The 24049-nt window shown below is 57.3% G+C and overlaps 1 protein-coding gene across 1 annotated transcript; it reads left to right on the top strand.

Moving 5' to 3' along the window:
* Positions 1 to 7607: 7607 nt before the first annotated feature.
* Positions 7608 to 21590, top strand: TNFAIP8L2 (TNF alpha induced protein 8 like 2). Its single transcript, XM_077841164.1, has 2 exons — positions 7608 to 7734; positions 21025 to 21590. The coding sequence occupies exon 2, from the start codon at positions 21030 to 21032 to the stop codon at positions 21588 to 21590; it is 561 nt and encodes a 186-aa protein (XP_077697290.1). The 5' UTR covers positions 7608 to 7734; positions 21025 to 21029.
* The last annotated feature ends 2459 nt before the right edge of the window (positions 21591 to 24049 follow it).

Raw genomic sequence — 24049 nt, 5'->3', positions numbered from 1 at the left:
AGTGACTCCATGGCCTGCCTCTGTTCCATTTGGGGGGGAGGGATAGCTCAGTGGTTTGAGCATTGGCCTGCTAAACCCAGGGTTGTGAGTTCAATCCTTGAGGGGGCCATTTAGGGATCTGGGGCAAACATCGGGGACTGGTCCTGCTTTGAGCAGGGGGTTGGACTAGATGACCTCCTGAGGTCCCTTCCAACTCTGATATTCTATGATTCATTGCCTTGTCTTCCACTCCTCACAAACATCCCTCCTCTGGCCAGAGATGGCACTGGTGTGTGAGCACAAGAAAGCTCCCGCTAACCTGCTCCATGGCAACCTTCTTCACCCACCTGGAGTCCCATCAACCATTCTGGGTGGCTGGAGAAGCTCTCCGTTCACCCAGCTTCCAAGCAGAAGACACCTGGCGGATGCAGCAGGCTGGCTCTGTTGTAAAGAACAAGCACCTCTCAGATGATCCTGTGACGCTATGCCCCATATTCTTCATAGTAATGTTACTGTGATATGAGTATGGCATAATTATGGTGTGTTTTGTGCAAGATAAGGCATGTAAAGATATCACTGAAAAGGAGATGCTTGGAAACACCTAAGGAACAAGGACTGAACTGGCAGGAAGGGCTGGATCCAGGTTAGAGGGATTTCTAGCCTGTGAAAGGAATACCTGGGGTTTTAAGCTACAAGCAAGTGCAGCTTGCCCTTTAAGAGCCTGCAGCTGGTTTAAATCATCATTTAGGGTGAGAATTTGCTACTCATATCCAATCTCTTTAGTCCATTGAGCTTAGATTGCTTTTTTGTTTATTTGCTAGGTAACCTGCTTTGATGGTTTGCTGTCCCTTATAATCATTTAAAATCTGTCTTTTGTAGTTCATAATTTTGTTTTTGCTTTATCACAAACCAGTTATAACTTGGGGTAAAAAGCGGTTGTATATTTCCTCTCCACATTGAGGGAGGGGGCGAATTTCATGAGCTTACACTGTACAGTGTGGGTATGTGTGTGCGTGTGTGTTTGGGGCTGCGGCTCTGGGTCTGTTTGTGTGACTGCGCAGGCGTGCGTGTATGTTCACGTGTGCACGCATGTGACAGTGTAGGCCAGGCTCACTGATGTCAGTGGAGCTGAGACGATCTACACCCGCTGGAGCTTTGGCCCCTTCGGTGTGTGAGTGAGGGTAGACACGTGTGCGTGCGCATGTGTCATGTGTACATTGAGATGGGTGTGGGTGAGTGGGTACATGCGTGGGGGGTTGTATGCGTGTGTACACGTGGGATGGGTGAGTTCACATGTGTCATGTGTACATTGAGATGGGTGTGGGTGAGTGGGTACATGCGTGGGGGGTTGTATGCGTGTGTACACGTGGGATGGGTGAGTTCACATGTGTTTGGGGGTTTGTTATTGGTGTGTTCATGTGTGCTTGTGCTTTGGGGTGAATCCATCTGAGTTTAAGGGTCTCGTGGGGGTGTGCATGTACAAATGGGGGGGGTTAGAATACGTGTGTTGGGAGTGATTGTGAAGGTTCACATGTGTATGCAGAGGTGGGCATATGCACATGTGTGTCGGTGTGTGGGGATGCGTGTGCATATGTACACATGTGGAGGTGATTGTGTATTCACATGGGGGTGTGGATATGCACGTGGGGGGGTAATGCATATGGGGGGGTGTGCCTAGGTACATGTGAAGGGTGAGTGCGGATGCCCCACAGGGTGTTTGCATATGCACATGGGGGTTGAGTGTGTACGTGCAAGGTCGAGTGTGAACATGTGCACTCCTTTGCCTTGCCTCCTTCCCGTCTCTCTCTCGCCGTTTGCCATCAGAGCGGGAGGCTGCTCCAGGCTGGGCTGCGAGTCCCGTCCTGCAGGGGCGCAAGTGAGGCCCCCCGGTGTCTGGCTTCAGCTCCCTGGGCTTTGTCTGGCTCCCTGGCCCCGCTGGGCTCAGTGCAGTGAAGACGCAGATTGTTTTTTCCTGCATACCCCTGACTTCTGCCCATCCCGAGGGGAACGAGCATCCCAGCGGAGGGAGGAAAAAATAACCAACACCTGGCCGGCCTGCAGCCTGGACGACTGACCCCGAGCGACCCAGCACTGGCCCATGTGCCAAACACCTGGCTGCAGACGGCCTCTTGGCAGAGAGGTCAAAGCCTGGTGGAGGCTCAGATCCCCTCTCGCCCTGCAGGGGGCGGTGTGTGCATGGTGGGGGCAGCTGGCCTTGCCTCTGCCCAGGCTCCACCTGCTCTCTGGGGAGCACCTGGGCCTGTCCTTCCGGCCCCTCCCATAGCGGGACATGGAGACCCAAAAACCCCAGGATGGGACCTGGGTGGGGCAGGGGGGTGGGTAGCTCAAGGTGCTCAGCAGCCCCTGTCCTTGGTGCTGAAACAACTGGCCAGTGATACCCCATTGGCTACTGGGCTTGGGCTGTAGGCAACCAGTGGCCACCAGCCATCACCTGCGACTTGCCCCGGCACCTCAGCCAGAGGGCTGGTATTAACGATGAGTTGGATCAGTGCAGGGGGCAGAGGAAGCCGCATGGTGCCAGATTGGGGCAGATTCAGCCCATGCCCCCTCTCCCCCTGACAGGAAATTCATTCCCGCAGCAAACATGAACGGGGTAGTCATGGTGACTGCCCCGTTGCCTGTCTCTAGCACACTCAGGATCACAAAGCATATCAGAGAGTTCAGTTCAGCCTCACAATTCCCCTGGCAGCAGGGGGTTAGCACATTGTACAGAGGGGGAAACTGAGGCACAACAAACAGCAGGAAATGGCTCCCCTAAGGTCACACCATGAATGAACTGAGAATTGGACCAGGAGTCCTGACTCCACCATTAGCCCCACTCCGTCTGAGCACTGGGAGGAGAACCCAGGAGTCCTGCTTCCCAGCCTCCCTCCTCTCCCCACCAGGCTCCTCTCTGCTGCCGGAGCAGAGAATAAAACCCAGGAATGCTGACTACTAGCCCCCTACTCTCCTCCGAGAGCTAGTGATAGAACCCAGGAGTCCTGATTCGCTGGCCTGTCTGATCTAACCACTAGACCCCACTCCCTTTCCAGAGCTGGGGATAGAACCTAGGAGCCTTGAGTCTTGACCCACCTGCTCTAACCACTAAACCACACTCCCCTCCCAGAGCCAGGGCTGGAACCCAGGCGTCCTGAAGCCCAGGGTTGTGCCTTAATGACAAGGCCCAGACAAATGCCTTGAACCTGCACAGATATAACTTCCCTGGGGCTTAAGCCTTTTAGCTGCTCCTTTGTGCTAGTCCTGGTGCCAAGGTGTCGCTCGACATGGTCCAGACAGGCTGGCATTTTCAGCCTTGGGGTGAGGGTGGCATGGAAACCTGGCAGCAAGAGCAGAAAGCAGGCTGGCCTCAGGTTTCATCCCAATCAGCTGGTGATGCACCAATTCTAGCTAGTCCTTGACCCTCAGCCAGTGGGGTAGCACAGGGATGGGTAGATGCCATCCTGGTTGGCAGATATGCACCACATGCCACCAAAGCAGGACCCGCTGAGGCCTCTTCCAATGGCCCTTCTTGAAGGCCTTGGGTCTCAATTTTTTCCACACTGGAATGCTCTTTTCCTGACCACCACCCCGCCGCCACCCCACCCCCCGTCTATTCAGCAGCGGGTTATGGCTCCCCGAAGCCTGCTGAGAGGTGGCAACCCCTGCCCCCTGGCAAGCAGCTCTGCCTTAGCGCTCCAGTGCCAGGCTGTCTGCAGACTCAGGCAGGCCTGGTTTGGCATTTTCGGGGTTAGCTCACAACCGTTGAGGGTAGGGACACAAGGGAGGGCGCTCGCCACCCTGTTTGGATGGCCGTGGTGGGTCGTGACCCCCAGGCTGAGAGGGGCGGGCGGGAGACGGCGACAGACAGCACGGCATCCCCCTGGGATTGCCCCAGCTGCAGCCAAATCCCCTGGCTCAGGATGCGGGGGCCAAAGCACTCAGCAGATCCTTCCTTGTGAGACGCCATCACATGAGACAGGAAGCTGGCAGGAAACCGCACTGTTGCCTGGGGAACCATTCATCCTTTACTCAGGCCAAGCTCTGTTTTTCTTAATGAATGAGAAGATGCTGAGGAAGGAGGAGCCTTGGGGGGGCGGGAGGGGTTAGTGCACAGAGTATGGCTGGATCTCACTGCCCAACTGAAACCGGCTACATTCTCCATCCAGATGGGACAACCCCTCAGCCCCTGCACAGCTCTGGGCGCTTCTGGATCTCCCTAAAGTTGGAGACACCCCATTAGGCCCCATCGAAAGTATCTATTATTATCTGTAGGACAGTCGCATCTTGAGACACCAACCAAGGTGAGGACCCCCATTGTGCCAGCCACGGCACAGATCCTGACCCAGATGCCAGGTGCTGCCAGACCACAACAGAGATCAGGGCCCCATGGTGCCAGGCGCTGCACAGACCCCGACCGAGATCAGGGCCCCGATGTGCCAGGCGCTGCACAGACCCCGACCGAGATCAGGGCCCCGTGGTGCTGGGCACTACACAGACCCCGACCAAGAGCAGGGCCCCATTGTGCCGGGCGCTGCACAGACCCTGAACGAGATCAGGGCCCCGTGGTGCCGGGCGCTGCACAGACCCCGACCGAGATCAGGGCCCCATTGTGCCGGGCGCTGCACAGACCCTGAACGAGATCAGGGCCCCGTGGTGCCGGGCGCTGCACAGACCCCGACCGAGATCAGTGACTATTTTCTGGGCACTGCTGAGACTCAGAGTAAGAGCCAGCCCCTGGCCAGAAGAGCTCCCACTCGAGGCAGACACAGAGTGGGAGAAAGGCAGAATGATTATTTTCCCCATTTTACAGATGGGAGAAACTGAGGCCCGGAGGGTTAAGGGTGGGAGAGCCGAGCTGCCAAACCTCAATGGGAGCTGGGGTCATCTAGCTCAGTCAGACTCCTTCACAGACCCCAGTGTCGAGGTGCTGCCCCGGGGAGCTGGCAGGCGGAGCAGCCCCAGAACCACACCTAACCCGGGAGGAAGTGCAAGAGGAAGAGCGGGGCTGGCCTTTCACGGCATGAGCGCTCCGAAGAGGAAGTAGGGGAGGTAGGGGGACAGATGGCAGATAAAGGAAGAGGCTTCAAATGTACAAGTTAGGCAGAAAGTGTTGCTTTGGGGTTTTTTTCTTGCTGACTTGCAGATCAAGGGCTGGGGCTCTAAATAGCACGGTGCCACCCCACTCCTCCACCCCACTTGTCCTCCGGCCTCCCCAGGTGCCTGCGTGGGACAGGACTGGGCCCCTGCCACTCTGAATCCTGCTCCTTGCAAAGGAATAATCACATCCCCTTAGCATCCATGGATCCCAAAGCACTTTTCAAGGCAGGGTAGGCTCAAACAGGGCTGTTTTACAGATGTTTTACAGATGGGGAAACTGAGGCACGGAGAGGCAAAGTGACCTGCTTCAGCCACCCAGTGGCAAAGCCAGGAATAGAAGCCAGGGTCTCTGCAATCCCAGCCCAGTGCTCAAACCACCCTGCCTACCTCGATGAGCAATTGTTTCCCCAGCACCACTTTTATTTTCATGGGGAAGTCAATTGGGTGGGGGGGAGGATGAAAGAGTTTGTAGATTGCAGTTATTATGGGAGGGGCCCGGGGTGCTAGGTGCTGCACACACGCACAAGGGCAAGAGAACCCTGGCCCCGAAGAGCTCCCAGAGTGAACTGACCAGAACCCCAGCCCAGCGCTCTACCCACTCGCCCAGCCTCTGCGGTTCAGCCAGCAGAATGTATTTCAGCCCCGCTCTGTTTAGGGCCTGGTGCAGGGCCCCCCGAGATCAACAGGCAAACTCCCATTGTCTCCGGTGGGCCTTGGAGCCCTGGAGTGGAAGGGCCAGACGGGACCGCGGTGATCGTCCTGGCTGGCACAGAACAGAGAACTGCCTTCTGTGGAGCTGGAGCTAGAGCAGAGCTCTGAAAACTGCCCGTGATGGAGATCAACCCTTTCCAGACAGTCAATTACTGGGCCTCGGGCAGCGGGTCGTAATCGGGGCTGGCAGGACTCAGGAGCAGCTCCCCGTGCCTGAGGGCCCGATTGCCTGGTCACTGCTCCAGCCCCTTCTCGTTACCCCCTGGATTACTCCACAGGATGGCCATTTGGCTTGATGGCGCTCAGTCTTCCGGGCACCGGAGCTCGCCGCCATGGCCTGCTGCCCACGTTTGCAGAGGGACGCGGCCGCATGGATCCCAGGCAGCCGGATGCAGCATGTGTCTGAGCTCCCTTCCCTGTCCGGAATAGCCAGGCCAGCAAGAAGCAAGCAGCTGGGAAGCAGCCCCTCTAATTCAGGGCATGCAAGCTGAGGCCAAGCAGAAATCTGCCCCATGCGCTTAGGGGAGATGGGGGCTGCCCTCCACAGCAGCATGTATTGTCAAGGGCCAGACAAGAAGTTACAGGAAACAGGATTCCGGGGACTGTGGCTGGCTGATCCGGGGGTCAGGGCAGACGGGGGGGCTGGGCTTGAAGCAATGGTGTGACCTGGCGAGGCAAGAGGCAGGAGGGGTCCGGCCTGGCAGAAAGCAGCATGGGATCAGGTGTGCTGGCTCAGGGCTCTGCCAGGCTCCGTGTGGCCAGCGGCTCCTCCAGCATGATGCCTTGAGATCTTTACCTGCCACAACCTCCCACTCCCGGAGTAGGTCCATTGTGCCCAGTTTACAGACTCAATGCTGGGATTTCGGAACAGTCGGTGCCCCGCCCCTGCAAATCCAGCGGGGTTTTCTCTGACTCCAACCCCACCCTGGGAATCCGACCCCTGCACAAGGTACCATTGGTGTTAGCCATGCTACCTCAGCTTGGATGGGCTAGCTCCAAAGCCCAGCGCTGCTCAGCAAAGGCAAGGAACTTGTCTTGTGGTTAGAGCAGTGGGGCTAGGCGCCAGGACTCCTGGGTTCTAGTCCCAGCTCTGGGAAGGGTGTGGGGTCTCATGATTAGAACAGGGAGGGCTTGGCGCCAGGACTCCTGGGTTCTATCCCTGGCTCTGGGAGGGGAGTGGGGTCTAGTGGTTAGATCGGGGGGCTGGGAGTCAAGACTCCAACGTTCTAGACGCAGTTCTTGGAGGGAGCATAGGGCCTGGTCCTTAGGAAGAGGGACTGGAATTCAGGACTCTGCCACTGACTTGCTATATGGCCTTGCACGATGACTTTCCCCTCTGTGTGCCTCAGTTTCCCAAGCTATATAATGAGACTAACAAGATTAAGGCCAGCCATGGGTAAGGCACTGGACTGGGAGTCAGGACACCCAGGTTGTGTTCCCAGCTCTGTGACTCATCGCATGGCCTAAAGCAAGTCACTTTCTCCTCTCTGTGCCTCAGTTTCCCCCTCTGCTGAAGGGAGATTAAAAGTGCCACCATGGTGGGAAGGGGCTGATACTTGCAGCCCCGTTGTGATCATCAGGCAGATGGGTGAAGGCCCCTTGTCTTAGCGCGATCAGGCTGAACCAAAGCCAAACCAAGGCCAAAGCGCCTCAAGATAAAGATCTCAGGAAGTTTAAAGAGGAAACAAAAATCTCCCCCGTATCTGACCCACTCTGCCTGCCAGCCGGCTGTTATTTGTGTCTGCAGGGAGCAGTTCAAGCCCCGAAATAAGTCAGCTCCGTCAGCTGACGAGGGCGGGCCCCAGCGACGGTTCCTCAAGGAAGTTTCACTAAGGTTATCTCGTCAGTGTGCTGCCGATTGGGGTTTTTGCCCTCCTCCATGCCAAAGCCTGCTCCGGGGGAGCCTGTATGAGCAGGGGGAGCCGGCGGGCGACAGCCAGGGACGCGGTGAGTGTCTTCTGCACTGGCGAGGGGGCGCATTGGGCATCCCGTCCCGTCGGGAACCAAGTGCGTCGGGAACGAACGAGGGCTGTTTGCAGGGAATGGGGGGGTGTCGTTTTCAGTTCAGTTTCTGCCGTAACGAGTTGCGACAGGCAGCGGCTCTGAGTCACCGAGGATGGAATGGGGGGCGGTTGGAGATCAGGCTGGGACACGGGGCTGGATCCTGGCACAGGTTAGCCCTGCAACAGGGCCAGGAGTCTCGTTCGCTTCCTTCCTCGCCCAGATACTCCTGCCCTGAGTCCTCTCCAAATGCACCTCAGAGCACCGGAGATGGAGGGAAGGATGGGGAGGGGGGAGGATGCTGGCTGGGGGAGGTCTGTGCCCTACTAAGGGTGGTACAGGGAGGGGGCAAGAAGTCAGGACTCCTGGGTGGGAAGCCCCCAGCTGGGAAGGGTTTAACCAGGCTGCATTGCCCACAGGGGAAGCTGGGTTTGATACCAGAAGCGGGGGCAGGGGGAGGCCGGGAGACTTCTGAGCAGACACGTGCGTCTCGCTCCTCTCCTCTGCCTTTCTCTCAGCGAAGCAGGCCTGTGCCGGGGGGCGCGCGGAGGGAGCCAAAGGCTCTCCCTGCTGCCCTAGAGCTGAAGTACTGGGAGAATGGAGGCTGCCCGCCCTGGACACCCCAGATCCTCTGAGTGCGAAGGACACTACATCCCCAGGCGATGGATATGTGTCCCTGGTGGACAGCTGTGAATGGGTCAATGTGCCTAAGGCAGGAGCAGCTGAGGCAGGAGGGAAGGGAGATCTCAGCAAACCCACTGACCCAGGATAAATGCACCACAGCACCCCCGTCCCCTGCATCACAAGGTGCATTGGAGACACACAAACACCCCCAAGCAGGGGCACAGGGAGCCGTGAAAGGCTAGCAGGGCTGGGGAGGCTCAGGCATTTGCTGGTCCATAGGGGGCAGTAAACCCCAAGCATAGCGGGGCTTCGGGCTTGCCGAGACGCCGCATCGCTTGGCTGAGGCAGAGCCCAGTAATGGCGCAGGTAGCTGGGTCGGTGGTGGCATTAAAGCCACCTGGCACCCCAGACCGGCGGCCGAGGCACGAGCCGTCGGTGGTGGGGTGCAGGGGGGCAGTTGCTGGCAGAGTAGAGAGAGGAGCCTGGATGCATTGCTCTCCCCGTGGGTGGGGGAGGAGGGGTTAAGAGGACATCGCCCTAGCTAAGATGCTGGTAGCCCACCGGTCAGTGGAGTTACAGCCCCCAGCTTTGAGATCCCTGCTTCAATTCCCAGCATGGCAGCCAAAATGGCAGCTGTCCTGTTCCCCATCCCAGGGAGGCGGTGAGGCCTAGTGCTTAGCGCACTGGCCTGGGACCTGTGTTCTATTCCTGGGCCTGCTGGGCGGGCGAGGGTGCCTCCATGCCTCAGTTTCCCCATCTGTGAAATAGGGGTGACGATTCTGACCTCCCTGGGGAAGTACTTTGATGGCAAAAGGTTGGTCTGATTATTACTGAGCTTTTGCACTCTGCCTCTGTGGGGTATCCCCGTGGGAAAGCCCAGTAGCTTTCTGATGTCCGATCGCTGTGCTGGATGCTTGTCAGGGATATTAATAGGCAGGCAACTAAATGAAAACATCCTGAGAAGTTTCAGAGTAACAGCCGTGTTAGTTTGTATTTGCAAAAAGAAAAGGAGTACTTGTGGCACCTTAGAGACTAACCAATTTATTTGAACATAAGCTTTCGTAAGCTACAGCTCACTTCATCGGATGCATACTGTGGAAAGTGTAGAAGATCTTTTTATACACACAAAGCATGAAAAAATACCTCCCCCCACCCCACTCTCCTGCTGGTAATAGCTTATCTAAAGTGATCACTCTCCTTACAATGAGTATGATAATCAAGTTTGGCCATTTCCAGCACAAATCCAGGGGGAGAGAAAACCTGCTCTGGGTTTGCTGGCGGTGGGGTCGGCATGCCAGTGACATTTCCCAGCTGTTCCCTTGCCTGAACTCTCCTTCCGCTGAGCGTTTGCCTCCAGGCCGCTGAGGCTGCAGGTCACCGCCCCGTGCCCACGTTCAGGCCTGCGTGGCAGCAAGTCAGGCTGGCGGAGGCCCAGGAACACCCCATCTGTATACTTAAGGAGAGTCACTTCCTTGCAGACCCATCTGGCTTCGGTGGGAGCCCAGTGAGGAACATGGTGCTGTTCGCACAGAGACAGGGACCACCATTCCCAGCCCTACCCCGCAATGGCACATGCAGGGGATAGTCTTGGCCCCCAGCTATCAGACCCCAGTGGGGGTGACTGACTGTACCACGGGCTGGCACCTCCAGCCCCGCTGGCTGAGATCCTGCCTGGCTTCGCCCCGGGAGGAAGTCTTGGACCCTACAGAAGTTTGGGAGAGGGGCAGCGGGAGGCTGCGAATCTCATTCCAGTTCCGGCACTGACTCACCATGGGGCGGGGAGCAAGTCACTTCACCTGGATGGCTCAGGCTTCCTGGGTGTAATGCAGAGATAATTGGGCTTTCTCCCCAGGGTTGGCAGCAGGCTGAGTTTGTGTTTGCAAAGTGCTCAGGAGGATTGTTGTGGCTTCCAGGTCTGCACTGGCACTTAGGAGCTTTGCAAAGGCCCTGTGGGTCAGGATTATCATCACTGTACAAATGGGGAAACTGAGGCCCAGAGGCACAGTGATGTGCAAAGGTCCCAGGGCAAGCCGGAGTCCTGATGTCAAATCGCCCCTGCTCTAACTACTAGAAACACTCTCCTCCAGAACCCAGGAGTCCTGGCACCCACTCCCCTTTCTCTAACCACTAGGCAAGATTAGCACCCCAGTCCATAGGGATTCCAACTCAAATCCAATACTGCATGATGTCTAAGGAGGGCACATTATCCCATTAGTGGGGCCTATCAAGTCAGTCAGGACCCATGCGCTGCTGCCCAGCTGATTAATTGGGCTTTATGCTAATCTCTCCACCCGATTGACTCATCTCATTAACTGCCCTCCAGGGGCTCAGTAACATCATGGTCTTAGGACAGAGATGGGACAGAAAGAGGGCAAAGCCCAGACGAAATAATCAGCCCAGCTCCTGTAATGGGTGGAGAGGGGATGTCAAGCAGCAAAGACTGGCCTCAGCGAGCCACGAGGATGCTGGCCAAGCCAGGCAGCTGGCTCAAGAACTGCTTTTGCAAATCCTTGCTGGCTTGGTTCTGCAACCCCGGAGGCTCGGGGCTGCTTCCCGTTTTAGCTGAGCGGGCGGAGTCTGCAGGGCTGGCGGCTGGCTCGGCGTGATGGTTCCGATTCTGGCTTGGGGGCCTCTCTCCCTGAGGTTACATTCCCCGGCAGCCTTGGAAACCCAGCGAGGGTGAAACTGATTAGCAACAGAGCGAGAAACTGGCCTGTCAAGGGTCACTGTGAAGCGCAGCCAGGCTTGGAGGGGCTTTGACTGTAATGCCTCATGACGGTGGGCATGGACAGTGGGTCCTGAAGCTGTGACCTGGCACTAAAGGGTGGAGGGACAGCTCAGAGACAGAGCCACCCGCAGTGGTGAGAGGGGGCGCCTCCAAAGGGGCATCTGGGTCAGCTCCAGGGCAGCGTACAGCTGGACCACAGCATCCACTAGCCACAGAACAGGTGCAGCCCAGGCAGCTTCCGGGCAAGCTTCCTCCCACAGAGCCCTGCACGGGTGCAGGTAGCCTGCGGGGATGCAGGTAGAAAGGGCAGGGATCACACTGCAACTCAGTGGCAGATGTGGGAACGGAGAACCCAGGAATCCTGACTCCCAAGTCCCTTGCTGTAATCACTAGGCACCACTGCCACCGTCCAGGTTAAAAGCCCCAAGCAGGGACAACCCGCTTACAGCCCCGCAGAGCCCGCCATCTGTCCCCCATTCCCTCCCACACCTCAGCTCAAGCCAGCTTGCAGGGCTAGCATTCCCCTCCACCGGAACAAACGACTTCTCCAGGCCCCCTGGTCTGGCCACCCCAGCTTCCTCCCAAATGGCTGTATCCTTCCAGGAGCAGAAGGGGGTTCTGGAGGCTGGGGAAAGAGGATGCATCTGCTGAAGGCATCACTGGGCAGCCCAGGGGAGCAAGCTGCACTGCTGGGCAAGAGTTTAACCAGGGCAAGCAGAAAAGCAGTGACCTGTGTACGGTCACACAGCCTCCGCGGCAGAGCCAGGAACAGAACTCAGATGTCCTGACTCCCCAGTAGACGCCATTCCCCTCCTCAAACCAGGGATGCAACCCAGGAGTCCTGATCCCTAAGGCCCCCTTCACTAACCAGGAGACCCCCAACTCCCTTCCCAGAGCCAGGAATAGAACCCAGGAATCCTGACTCCCAGCCCCCTCCCCCATTAGACCCCACTCCCATCCCAGAGCTGGGACTAGAACCCAGGCATCCTGCTCCAACCACTAGACCACACTCCCTCCACATAGCATGTCCTTCTCCAGGCTCTTTGGCCGAGAGCTGGGAGGCCCCATCCCTTGCCCGGGCCGGAGTGGGAGATGGGATGCAGGACTCCAGTACCAGAGGGAATCAGGCAGCAGGAATCACGGTGCACGCAGCTAGTTGTCTCCAACGAGCATGTTCACCGGATCAGCCGCCGGCAGCTACACTGGTGAGCGACACGCAGCAAGTGTCTGTCCTTCCCCTGTGATTTGCCAGGACGGCTGACTGCACCGCTCCACCTCATCGGCTCAGCAGGGCTGCCAGTCTCCCCGAATGAGATGCAGGCATTCAGCCAGCAGAATGCTGTTATCCAGGCCCCAGGGCAGAGGGTTGACTCAGCATGCAGAGGATCCTGCTGCTGCCAAAGCACAGCCAAGCAGCTGTGGAGATCTCTGCACCGGCAGCGTAATGGCTGCACATCCATTTCATCACATCTCATCCCCAGGGTGACCCTAGGCAGTGCTGCCTTCCTGAGTCTGCAGGGGCGGCAGCCTGAATTGATAGCACAGAGCGAGGGCACGGGCGATGCCCTTTAGCTTGGCAGGCTGTTAACTCTGAACCCTAATGATGCTGGTGCAAATGCTAAGGTTGTTAACTGCTTTTTTAGCCAACAAAAATCCAGTTGCTTTCTGTGGGCTAAGCTTGGGGTTGCAGGAGGAGCTTGCGGCTGGTGGGTGGAGCTGGCCTGAGCTACCCCCATTCATGAAAATTCCTTTGTTAACTCTGAACCATAATGATGATGAGAGGGTCAGTGTCACAGTGGGTAACTATTTCACTGCTGAGCACCTTTTAATGGAAGCATCCAGTTGCCCTGGGGCCAGTGAGTGGAGTCTGAACCACTCTGTTTATGTCAATAGGTTTGTTAACTCTGGATCCTAATGTTATCATATAAATGTCAATGTGGTTAATTATTTCACTGGTGGTCACATTTTTAGCCAAATTATCCAGCTGCCTTGCAACTGTGGTAGGAGCTTGGGGTTGGTCAGTGGTGTCTGAGCTACTTCCATTATCTCACTGGCTTGCTAACTGCATCCTGATGATGGTGGTGTATAATATTAACTATTTCACTGCTGATCATAGGATTGTGGGAGGAGCTTGGGGGTTGATGGGCGGAGCCTGAGTTGCATCTCATCACTATCTTCTCCTCACCCCCAATCTGATGACTGCTCTGAAATCTTTTGAGCATTTTCTATTGGGCTAATAATATAATAAAACTAAAAATACTGACCCTAAATTAGCAAAAAGCCATTTGAACTTAAAGGCCCACGCCCCCTCCCACCCTGGCCATGAGCCAGGGAAGGCCCCTATTACCAGAATTCCCATTTCCTGGTCTCATCTGTGCCAAGATGTTCATCCTCCCCCTTTACACTCCCATGACATCGTCTTAATCAAACAGACAATGGGGAAGGTGGAACAGGGGTTGGACAAATCTGACCTCTTTGGAAAGCACCAGACCCGGGCTCAGGAAGAGACACAGTTGTTATGCTAAGAGGCAAGGAGAAAAACAGGAAGTAAAGCTGTGTGTGCATGAGACGGAGAGAGAGAGAAACTTTCTGCTCTAACGATCTCTAACCAAGGATCTCAAAGAGCTTTGCCAACATTAATTAAGCTCCCCAGCCCAACCAGAAGGCTGGCCTCGGTGTCAGCAGCGCGCTGGGTAGCACTCGAGAGGGTTCAATGCCTCGCTCTGCCCTTGGACCTGTCACAGGATTGCTCTGTGCCTCGGTTTCCCCACTTGGCTAATATGGAAGTCTGATCTATTTCAATTGCCAGCCGTTCAGGGCAGGGAGTGTCCCTTGCTCTGTGTCTGTGTAGCACGAAGCACGATGGAACCTGGAGGATGGTTGGAGCCTTCCCGTGTTGCTGTCTTAGAAATCTAGAGTCTGATTGCCCAGTTCCTCGCGAGGTGACCAGGCTCAGACATAGGGGAAGAGAAAGTGTTTGTTTCAAGCTCATTTTTGCAACTCTCTTGCGGTAAGAGGCACTTCCTGGCAGCTTTGCAGTAAGAGAGGTAGGGCGGGCAGCCTCTGTCCGGCTGGCCCGGATGCACGAGGGAGGGTATCGATCCAGCATAGCCACTGGTGACACAAATGGGGTGGCAATCTCGGCTCCCTCCCTGCAAGCTCTGCCACATGCTGGGAATTTCCCTCCTTGCCAAAGCCAGGAGAGCCAGAGCCCTAAAGACACGGGTTGCGTGGGCAGCGCTGCCAAAACAGCCTCTTGAGACGCACGCAGAACCTGCCCCCTGGCTCCTCCCCCACCTGCGCTGGTGTGCCGTCCCCCCTCCCCCCACCCCAATACTGCATCACCCATCCCCTGCAACACTGCACCGTCCTCCCGCACCACCCCCTGCAACGCCAGTCCCCTGATTCTGCACCACCCCCTCCCCCCGCAACACTGCACCATCCCCCTGCAGTGCCCTGGGATACTGCACCACCCCTCCCCCCGCAACACTGCACCATCCCCCTGCAATGCCCTGGGATACTGCACCATCCCCCTGCGATGCCCCCTGATTCTGCACCACCCCCTCCACCCGCAACACTGCACCATCCCCCTGCAGTGTCCTGGGATACTGCACCACCCCTCCCCCCGCAACACTGCACCATCCCCCTGCAATGCCCTGGGATACTGCACCATCCCCCTGCAACGCCCCCTGATTCTGCACCACCCCCTCCCCCCGTAACACTGCACCATCCTCCTGCAATGCCCTGGGATACTGCACCATCCCCCTGCAATGCCCTGGGATACTGCACCACCCCCTCCCCCCGGAACACTGCACCATCCCCCTGCAATGCCCTGGGATACTGCACCACCCCCTCCCCCCGGAACACTGCACCATCCCCCTGCAATGCCCTGGGATACTGAACCACCCCCTCCCCCTGCAACACTGCACCGTCCTCCTGCACCACCCCCTGCAACGCCAGTCCTCTGATTCTGCACCACTCCCTCCCCCCGCAACACTGCACCATCTCCCTGCAGTGCCCTGGGATACTGCACCATCCCCCTGCAATGCCCCCTGATTCTGCACCACCCCTTCCCCCCATAACACTGCACCATCCCCCTGCAATGCCCCCTGATTCTGCACCACCCCCTCCCCCCATAACACTGCACCATCCCCCTGCAGTGCCAACCATGCTGACGCTCCAGCCCTGCAGCGCCCTTGCCCCCAACCCCCTGCATTAGCCCTGCCCACCCCTGCATCGCTGCACCACTCCCTTTGCAAAGCCTCCCAACTCTGCATCACCCCAGCAGTCGCTCCCCCCTCCCCTTGCATTAGGACAGGGCTCCCCCGGGCTGCCCTGCTTTACAAGGGCCTTGGGCAGCCCTGGACCTGGGGGAACATAAAGGCGGATTAAAGGCCTCCCTGCCCCAAGTGCAGGAATCAAGGCCCAGCTTCTCAAAGATATTTAGGCACCGAACTCCCAAGGAACCTACAGGAGAGAGGTGCCCAGTGACCCATGAAGCTCTGAGAATCAGGGCTCCAAACGGGAGAGGGGCTGCTTCATGGTGAGTTGTATGGGGCAGGGGGCTGCGACTGTGGTTCCCCCACATGGGGGGGAGAAGGGGACAGGTGGGATTCGACATGTGCTGGAGTTTGCAGAGCTGGGGCGTTTGCTTTCCTCAGGCTCCCTTCACCCGCTCCTCCTCACAGGTCCTAAAGCAAGGAGGTGCCTGTCCTGCCCCCAGCACCACTGACATTGCTGCATTTATCCTCCCGAGCACTAGGGGGAGCTGTGCTTCAGAGAGCAGGGGGGGCTCAGTAGGGGGTGTGCTCCCTCCTGGGTCACCGCTGACCCCAGTGCGGTGCTAGGGGGCGCTGTGCTGCAGAGAGGGGGGGAACCCAATAGGGGGCGCTGTCCAGTTGCTGTCGCTGACCCCAGTGTGGCGCTAGGGGGCGCTGTGCTGCAGGGAGCATGGGGGGCGCTAATGGGGGGGGCTGTCCCTTTGCAGGCAGTGATGACCCCAGCAAGGCACTAGGGGGCGCTGTGCTGCAGGGAGCATGGGGGGCGCTAATGGGGGGGCTGTCCCTTTGCAGGCAGTGATGACCCCAGCGCGGCACTAGGGGGTGCTGTGCTGCAGGGAGCATGGGGGGCGCTAATGGGGGGCCTGTCCCTTTGCAGGCAGTGATGACCCCAGCACGGCACTAGGGGGCGCTGTGCTGCAGGGAGCATGGGGGGCGCTAATGGGGGGGCTGTCCCTTTGCAGGCAGTGATGACCCCAGCACGGCACTAGGGGGCGCTGTGCTGCAGGGAGTGGGAGGGCTCAGTAGGGGGCACTCTCCCTCCTGGGTCACTGCTGACCCCAGTGCGGCACTAGGAGATGCTGTGCTGCAGGGGGACCAATGGGGGCGCTGTCCTTTGGTAGTAGGTGCTGATCCCAATGCGGCACTAGGGGGCGCTGTGCTGCAGGGAGCATGGGGGGTGCTAATGGGGGGGTTGTCCCTTTGCAGGCAGTGATGACCCCAGTGCAGCACTAGGGGGCGCTATGCTGCAGGGAGTAGGCTGGGGGCTCAGTAGGGGGTGCTCTCCCTTCCTAGTTGGTGGGGACCCCAGTGTGGCACTAGGGGGAGCTAGTCTCTTTCAAAATGAGACCTGGAGCTGAGCCCCGTTTTGCAGCCGGGGCACTGAGGCACAGAGAGATGCTCTAATTTGCTCACCCAGGCAGAGTGGGGCTGACCCAGAAATAGAACCAAGATCTGCAGAGGCCGAGCCCACCCTTCCTCTGCCAATCAGGGCTTTTGTCTCCAGCCCTTTCTGGCTTCAGCCCTGCTCACAGCTTATCATAGGATGTGTCCCCTCGGTCCAGCAGCTGGTCTTTCCTCCCCTTCCCAGCACACACAAAGCCAGCAGCGCTGCTGGGAACCCTGGCTGCCCAGACCCCTCTCCAGCTGGAGACAGCCAGACTCAGCCTGGGACCTCATACTGAGCGGAAATTCCCTTGAAGAGGAATCTGCAATTATCCAAACAATACCAGCCACCGGGGCCCCATTAAACTGGCAGGGGCACTGTCCCCCATCCCTTCCCCAGCAGGGCCCCTCAGGCAGACTAACCGGGAGCCTTCTTCTTCCACGCTGATCCACACTCCTCTTCCTCCTTTCGGCCCGATTGATTCAGCCGTGTCACAATCGAGGCAGAGCAGCACTAGAGCCACTGCTGTGGGGCTGAGATGTCCCCAGGTGACCCCAATGCAGGGCTAGGGGGCGCTGTGCTGCAGGGAGCAGGAATAGAACCCAGGAATCCTGACTCCCAGTCCCCCTCCCCACTCTAACCATTAGACCCCACTCCCTTCCCAGAGCTGGGACTAGAACTGAGGCTACCTGCTCCAACCACTAGACCACACTCCCTCCACATAGCATGTCCTTCTCCAGGCTCTTTGGCCTCAATAGGGGACACTCTCCCCCCTGTGATTTCAGCCACATTCTACATGTAATCTTTGGTGCTTCCTGCCCTAAAGTTGCTTAGTGTTGCTGTGTGCTGAGAACCAGAGGTGGCTGCATTTCAGCCTGCAATCTTTATTTTATTTTTTTTGGGGGGGGGAGGGGAAGCACCAGAAAGCAAATATCAGGGGCCAAGACTTGGAAGGGTGACTAGTGATTTTGGGGTGCCCAGCTGAGCAGTTGAAAAGTCATGAAACAGGCCCCCCACCCCACCCCACCCCAAATCACAAGATTGGCTTAAAACTCATGAGATTTTTAAAAACAAAGAATACATGTGGGGGAAGAAGCTTTTTTATTCATCCTCAGGGTTTTCAGCCATTGGAGGTGGGGATCCAGCTTTTCTCTGCAGCCACAAGGGCTAGAAACCCACTTTGTTTTTAAATGAAAGCTGGGATTCTTGTATAATCACAGGATTCCAAGAGCTGGGACTTGAAGAAAAATACCCAAAATCACGACACTTGTGCTCAAGTCACCCCTTAAGGAACCGGGATTTGGCAGGGGACGCATGCTCAGTGTTCTCTCAGAATCAGGCCCCCCCAGGAATTAAAGAACTCTAAATCTTCAAGACAGAAAATCCTAGCTGTTAGTTTTAATTTGACAGGTGCATTTGCAGACGTTCTTTGTTATCCATGTAAACAGTTGATTCTTTCCTGAGGCAAGGCGTTGTCTGTCTGTCTTCTATGGACTTAGCTAGCCCCCTTACCTTATTAGCTGAACCACTCACCATCTGTAATGTATTTTTCCCCACCACACCCCTGTGACGCAGGGTAACTATCCCCATTGGGCTGATGGGGAAACTGAGGCTCTGAGCTGTTAGGTGACTTGCCCAAGGTCACCCTGGAAGTTTGTGGGAAAGGAGGGACTTGAACCTAGGTCTGCTAAGCTAGTACCCTAACCACTGGACCGTCCTTCACCTCAGAAGGAGGCGGGGGCTAGCAGAGAATGGTTTGCTCCATTCATCTCTGGGTTATGAGCCCAGTGCCCTTCCACCATGCCAGCTTGCTCCACAAGCAAGTCAATCTGCCTCAGTTTCCCAATCTGCCTCAGTTTTCCCCTCTCTAAAACAGGGATAACCACACTGCCCTTCCTTTGTAGAGCGCTTTGATAACAGAGTGCCGAGGCAAATCTGGGGCACGGTGTGGGGTTAGCGGTTTGCATCACACAGAGTGGGCAATCCAGATTTAACACCAGGACTCTGACTCCCCCAAAGGCCTATACATCCAGGGCCACTCTCGTGACTCGATTGGCACTGCTGCAAAGGAGATGTGACAGCGCAAAAGAAGGCATCTGTGTCACGAGCTGGGGGTCTCAGCCCCGTTCCTGGCAAATCCTCACCTCAGAAGCCTCTGTCATTCATTCACTGCCCCAGCAGTAAAAAAAAGAAGCGGGTAAACTAACCTTTTAGGTGTTCCAGGCCACACAGGGGCATCAGTGGCACAAAGGGGTACAGAGATGCCCTGATTTTGAATGGGTTTAGTCTAGCCAATTACGTCAAGTTGTAGGAATCATAGGGTGTGACGGTCAGCAGATGTCTCCAGACGATCCGCGCGTGCCGAGCACTGGCGGGCTCACTTCAGACTTTGACAAGCTACGATTTCTGTGCCTCGTCTGTTGCTGAGCACGACCAGCTGGTAGAGACGCACGTCAGCTGTGGGGGGAGATGCAGCCGAGCTGGCCTTCTCGGAGGAGCGAGTCAGCTCTTCAGTCCTGAGACGAGACGTGGGTAAATGCCATCAACCCCAAAATGAGAAGTGGGCAAAACTCCGGTTAGCAGCGCTGAGCCTCGACGATCCCACCGAACTGCTCCCGCTCCGGTCGAGCCAGGCACTGAACACTCACGCTCCAAGGGCATCCCCTCCAAGACAAGGCAGCAGCAGGATTTGAGCAGAGGCAGCATGGCTGGGAACCATGCCCTGTGTCCGCCAGAGCTGTGCCCTGGTCTGTCTTTCAGCCAGATCCTCAGCAGGTATAAATTGGCACGGAGGGCAATTAACACTCGCTGGCCTCTGGTTTCACCAGGAATAAATTTGTTGCAAATGGAACTCAGGCAGAACATCTGTGCACAGTTTTGCGTTGGGGTGGCTGTGTCTCATCAGCGCTTTGCTAAGAGTCAGAGACGTCCGCGAGCCCCAGGTGAGACGTACCTTCCGCTAGGGCTGCACTGGGATGGTTTGATCCACATCACCTCCCCCTTCCAGCCCCTGCCATCTGACCCAATGCAACACGTCCGGCCCTGGAGCAATGGCATAAAAAGAACACGGGGCTGCTAACCGCAAGGGGGTGGGATGCAGAGGGCACTAGAGGAGAGGGGCTGTCTGCCGTGACCCAAATCACAGTCTGTAAAGGGGTTCACGAGACACACAGAGAGCGGATGTTTGCTGAGTGATGGGGGGGAGTCATTGGAGAAGGAATGATGGTAACAAAAATTCCCTAGCCCTTAAAAGAGGACAGCAGCAGCAGCAGCCCCATCTTACAGATGGGGAAACTGAGGCACAGAGAAAGGAGAGAATTACCCACTAATCAGGATAGGGCATAGGATAGAACTCAGGGCTCCTGCATTCCAGTCATTAGCCCCTAACCCACAGGAAGGTGAACGAAGTTAGTGCAGATACTCCCTTGGCGTCATGCAGTCAGCACTCTGACGCTCAGCAAGCCAGGTGAGGCCATGGAGGGGAGACCTCCAGAGCAGTTGGGTCAGAGAAGCCGGCCCCTCAAGGAGTCGCTCAGGTCGGTGGAAAGAAAGGGTGTCACACCCCTAGATCAGCACTACAGCACGATACACTCATCGAATTAGAGAAGATCAGGGTTGGAAGAGACCTCAGGAGGTCATCTAGTCCCACCCCCTGCTGAAAGCAGGACCAACCCCAGCTAAATCATCCCAGCCAGGGCTTTGTCAAGTCTGACCTTAAAAACCTCTAAGGAAGGAGATTCCACCACCTCCCTAGGGAGCCCATTCCAGTGCTTCACCACCCTCCCCTGAAATAGTGTTTCCTAATATCCAACCTAGACCTCCCCCACTGCAACTTGAGACCATTACTCCTCTTTCTGTCATCTGCTACCACTGAGAACAGCCGAGCTCCATCCCCTTTGGAACCCCCCTTCAGGTAGTTGAAGGCTGCTATCAAATCCCCCCTCACTCTTCTCTTCTGTAGACTAAACAAGCCCAGTTCCCTTAGCCTCTCCTCATAACTCATGTGCCCCAGCCCCCTGTTCATTTTCGTTGCCCTCCGCTGGACTTTCTCCAATTTGTCCACATCCCCTCTGTAGCTCCTCATATAAATACAGGAAGATGCCTGGGCAGAGCTAGGACTCAACGCTAGCTCTGCTGAGTCTCAGCACAGAGCCTTCACCACAATGCCCTCTGTCATCCCCACACCCCGTAACAGCAGCATCTCTTTACTCTCCCTGCAGCCACAATGGAGACGTTCAGCTCCAGGAACCTGGCCCTGCAGGCAGAGAAGAAGATCCTGAGCCACATGGCCAGCAAGTCGGTGGCGAATGTCTTCCTGGATGACACAAGCAGCGAGATCCTGGACGAGCTGTACCGGGTCTCCAAGCTGTACACCCAGAACCGGGCCGAGGCCCAGAAGGTCATCAAGAACCTCATCAAGGTGGCCGTCAAGATCAGCGTGCTGTACCGCAACAATCGTTTCAGCGCCGGCGAGCTGGGCCTGGCGGAGGAGTTCAAACACAAGCTGCACCAGGGCGCCATGACGGCCGTCAGCTTCTACGAGGTGGAGTTCACCTTCGAGCCGGGCGTGCTGACCCAGCTGCTGCAGGACTGCCGGGATATGCTGCTGCAGCTGGTGGAGAAGCACCTGACGGCCAAGTCCCACAGCCGCATCCGCCACGTCTTTGACCACTTCGCCAACGACGATCTGCTCAGCCACCTCTACAGCCCCGGGGAGCCCTACCGGCCCCACCTGCAGAAGATCTGCCAGGGCTTGAACAAGCTGATAGAGGAGGGGAAGCTGTGAGGGGGGGTGGGAGGGGGCCTTGCCTTTCTCCTCCTTCTCAGCCAGCAAAAGATTATGGGAGTTGGGGGCTTGTATCCAATGGGGGCCTAGAAGAACCTCACTCCCTTAGGCACCTATGGAAATCCTAGCCAAGGAGCAAGGACGTTCAGGTTTATAGGGGATGGAAAACTGGATGATCCAACAGGACAATCAAGACTCAGGCGTGTCCTGGTTGCGCTCAGGACCATCCGTGCTCTCCACATGCGCCCCAGATCTCTCCACGCCCTCATGGATCAGCGCCCCAGTCCCCGACTCTTTCTCCCCATCAATGACTCTTGCGGAGTGGTTATTTTTGTACACATTTGTCTTGTCGTTACTAACACTTTAAGGGGGGAGAAGCCGCACCCGCATCGCTGTGTTGCGTGGGGAATCTGCTGCCTGGGGGAGCCGGGGCCGGCCTGGGCAGTTACCCCTTGATGCTTCTGTTTGTGAGGCCGGCGGAAGTGGGGCTGGGTTCAGCTCCCGCTGCAGGGCATTATGGGGCTGGGCCGACGAAGGCAATAGATCAAGTCCGCCCAGAAACACTCCCCACTGCAGGGTTGCCCAAGGCTGAAGGGATCCGTCGAGGCTCCACCGAGCCAGCAAAACAGAAGGGGCGGGGGTGGCAGATTCTGAGCTTATACGTCAATTGCACAGAAACACAACGCCCAGGGGAAGGGACCAGCCACCAGCGTCAGTCCCTGTCCTTGCCGCATGGTTCCCCAGCAGTCAGGTCTAGTCCCCAGGGCTGCACTCAGCGGAGCTCTGCCCCACCATCGAGCTCAAGTTTAGAAGCTTAGCTTCAGCAATGCAGAGTTTAGGACTTTCCCTCCCCGAGCCCAGCCGCTGACGCAGCCAAAGACATGGGTGAGGCCACGAGCAGGGTGAGAAATGGGGGAACCCCATGCAGGTCACAAACTCCATGTCAGTCAAAGGTCCCGTAGGCAAATGGTAGGGTCCCCCCCATGCCTTCCCTGGCCACTCTGTCCTCCTGTCCCAGCCCCGCCAGCACCGTGATCCCTTGGCTCACAGTTTATGGCCAAAGGCATGGCAGCCTACAGGGGCTGGAAGGTCAGGCGATTTCCTCCCAGACAACTCATGACTCCAGAAGGCCCCGTAGCAGCTGGGCTCCCTCCACAGCTGGGGCCTGCGCGAACCCAGGGGCTGCCGAGGTCAAGCAAAGATACCAGCAGCTTCCTCGGAGCGGGCGTGTGGGGAACAGATCAGCAGACAAGGCTACCTTGGCTGGCATGGGCATAGTTAAAGGGTGGGCATGCAGCCCTCAGAGCCACCATCCCCTGCCCGGTTTGCTGCCAGCTCACCGAGAACACAGCTGGACTGGGCACATCCCAGGCCTGCGATGTCAAACAGCACTCGGCGAAGGAAGGGGGAGGCCGGGGAGACCAAAGCAGGAGCTCCCTGGGAAAACAGCCCCTCAGCGGGCTTGTGAACACGAGGCATGAGCCACCTTGGGAGACAGGTGCTTTCAGCCAAGGGGGGCACGAGGCCAGCGGTTGCCTGCCTCCCCGCTCTGCTAGCCTGGCCTCATCTCCACACACCCCAGGGGTTCCCCCCCAACCCCTCTCCAGCACTCAGATGCTGGCCTGGCGCTAACCCAGCATATGGCTCTGTCTCCCCCTCGTGGTTGGGGTAAGAGGCTGATTAGTGCCCAGGTGGCATCAATTAGTGGGGGTTGCGGGGAACAAATGCCCCCCCTTCTGCAAAGTTTTTGCGCTTGCTCAAAGTTCCACAGGCCACAGAGCTGGGAGGGGGCATGTGGGGGGGCGCCCAGGGCCCGACCACTTTTAAGCAGCGCTGATGGACTGACTCAGCGTGGCTGCTCCCACCGCGATCCAGAGCACAGCTCCGGCTGCTCCTCCGGGTAGCCGGGGCAAAGGGGACTGCAACCTGAGGCACGGGGAGGCTCTCCCTGGATGGCAGAGCACGGGGGAGTCTGCTGAAACCTGCCCCTGGGCAACACCGGCTCCCGCACTGCGTGGGTAAGAGAAAAGAGATCAATGAGCGATAGGATCCGGGTCCCTGTGGGACGAAGGGGGACACAAACAGAGTGGAACTGGGTCCCTGCCTTGCAGGGACTAGAATGCACCCCTGCCCTGTGCTACACTGCCTTGTGCCCATTCCATTTAGCCCTCACAGCCCCCCCCTTAAGAAACCTGGATCTGGGGGGACACATGCCCAGTGCTTTCTGGCCCCCGGAAATTAAAACAGTCCAAACCCTCACTACAGAAACCCCTGGCTGTCAGTTTTAATTTGGCTGGTGCATTTGCAGATGGAGGGGTCACAGGTTCGATTCCCACCGCTGCCTGACCCACAAGGGCGTGGTAAATCCAGAGCTGGGGGAGCTGCTGGCTTCTCCACATTCCAGGAGCTGCCTTCTACAGAAGATATTAGACCCCAAAAGTAAAACTTTCCCTGCAGAT

This window comes from Eretmochelys imbricata, chromosome 24, assembly GCF_965152235.1.
Source record: "Eretmochelys imbricata isolate rEreImb1 chromosome 24, rEreImb1.hap1, whole genome shotgun sequence".
Lineage (NCBI taxonomy): Eukaryota > Metazoa > Chordata > Testudines > Cheloniidae > Eretmochelys > Eretmochelys imbricata.
This window is presented reverse-complemented; position numbering and strand designations above follow the sequence as displayed.

Bases quoted from the DNA above. Each gene is read 5' to 3' on its own strand.
- TNFAIP8L2 (XM_077841164.1), top strand. From the start codon at position 21,030: ATGGAGACGTTCAGCTCCAGGAACCTGGCCCTGCAGGCAGAGAAGAAG.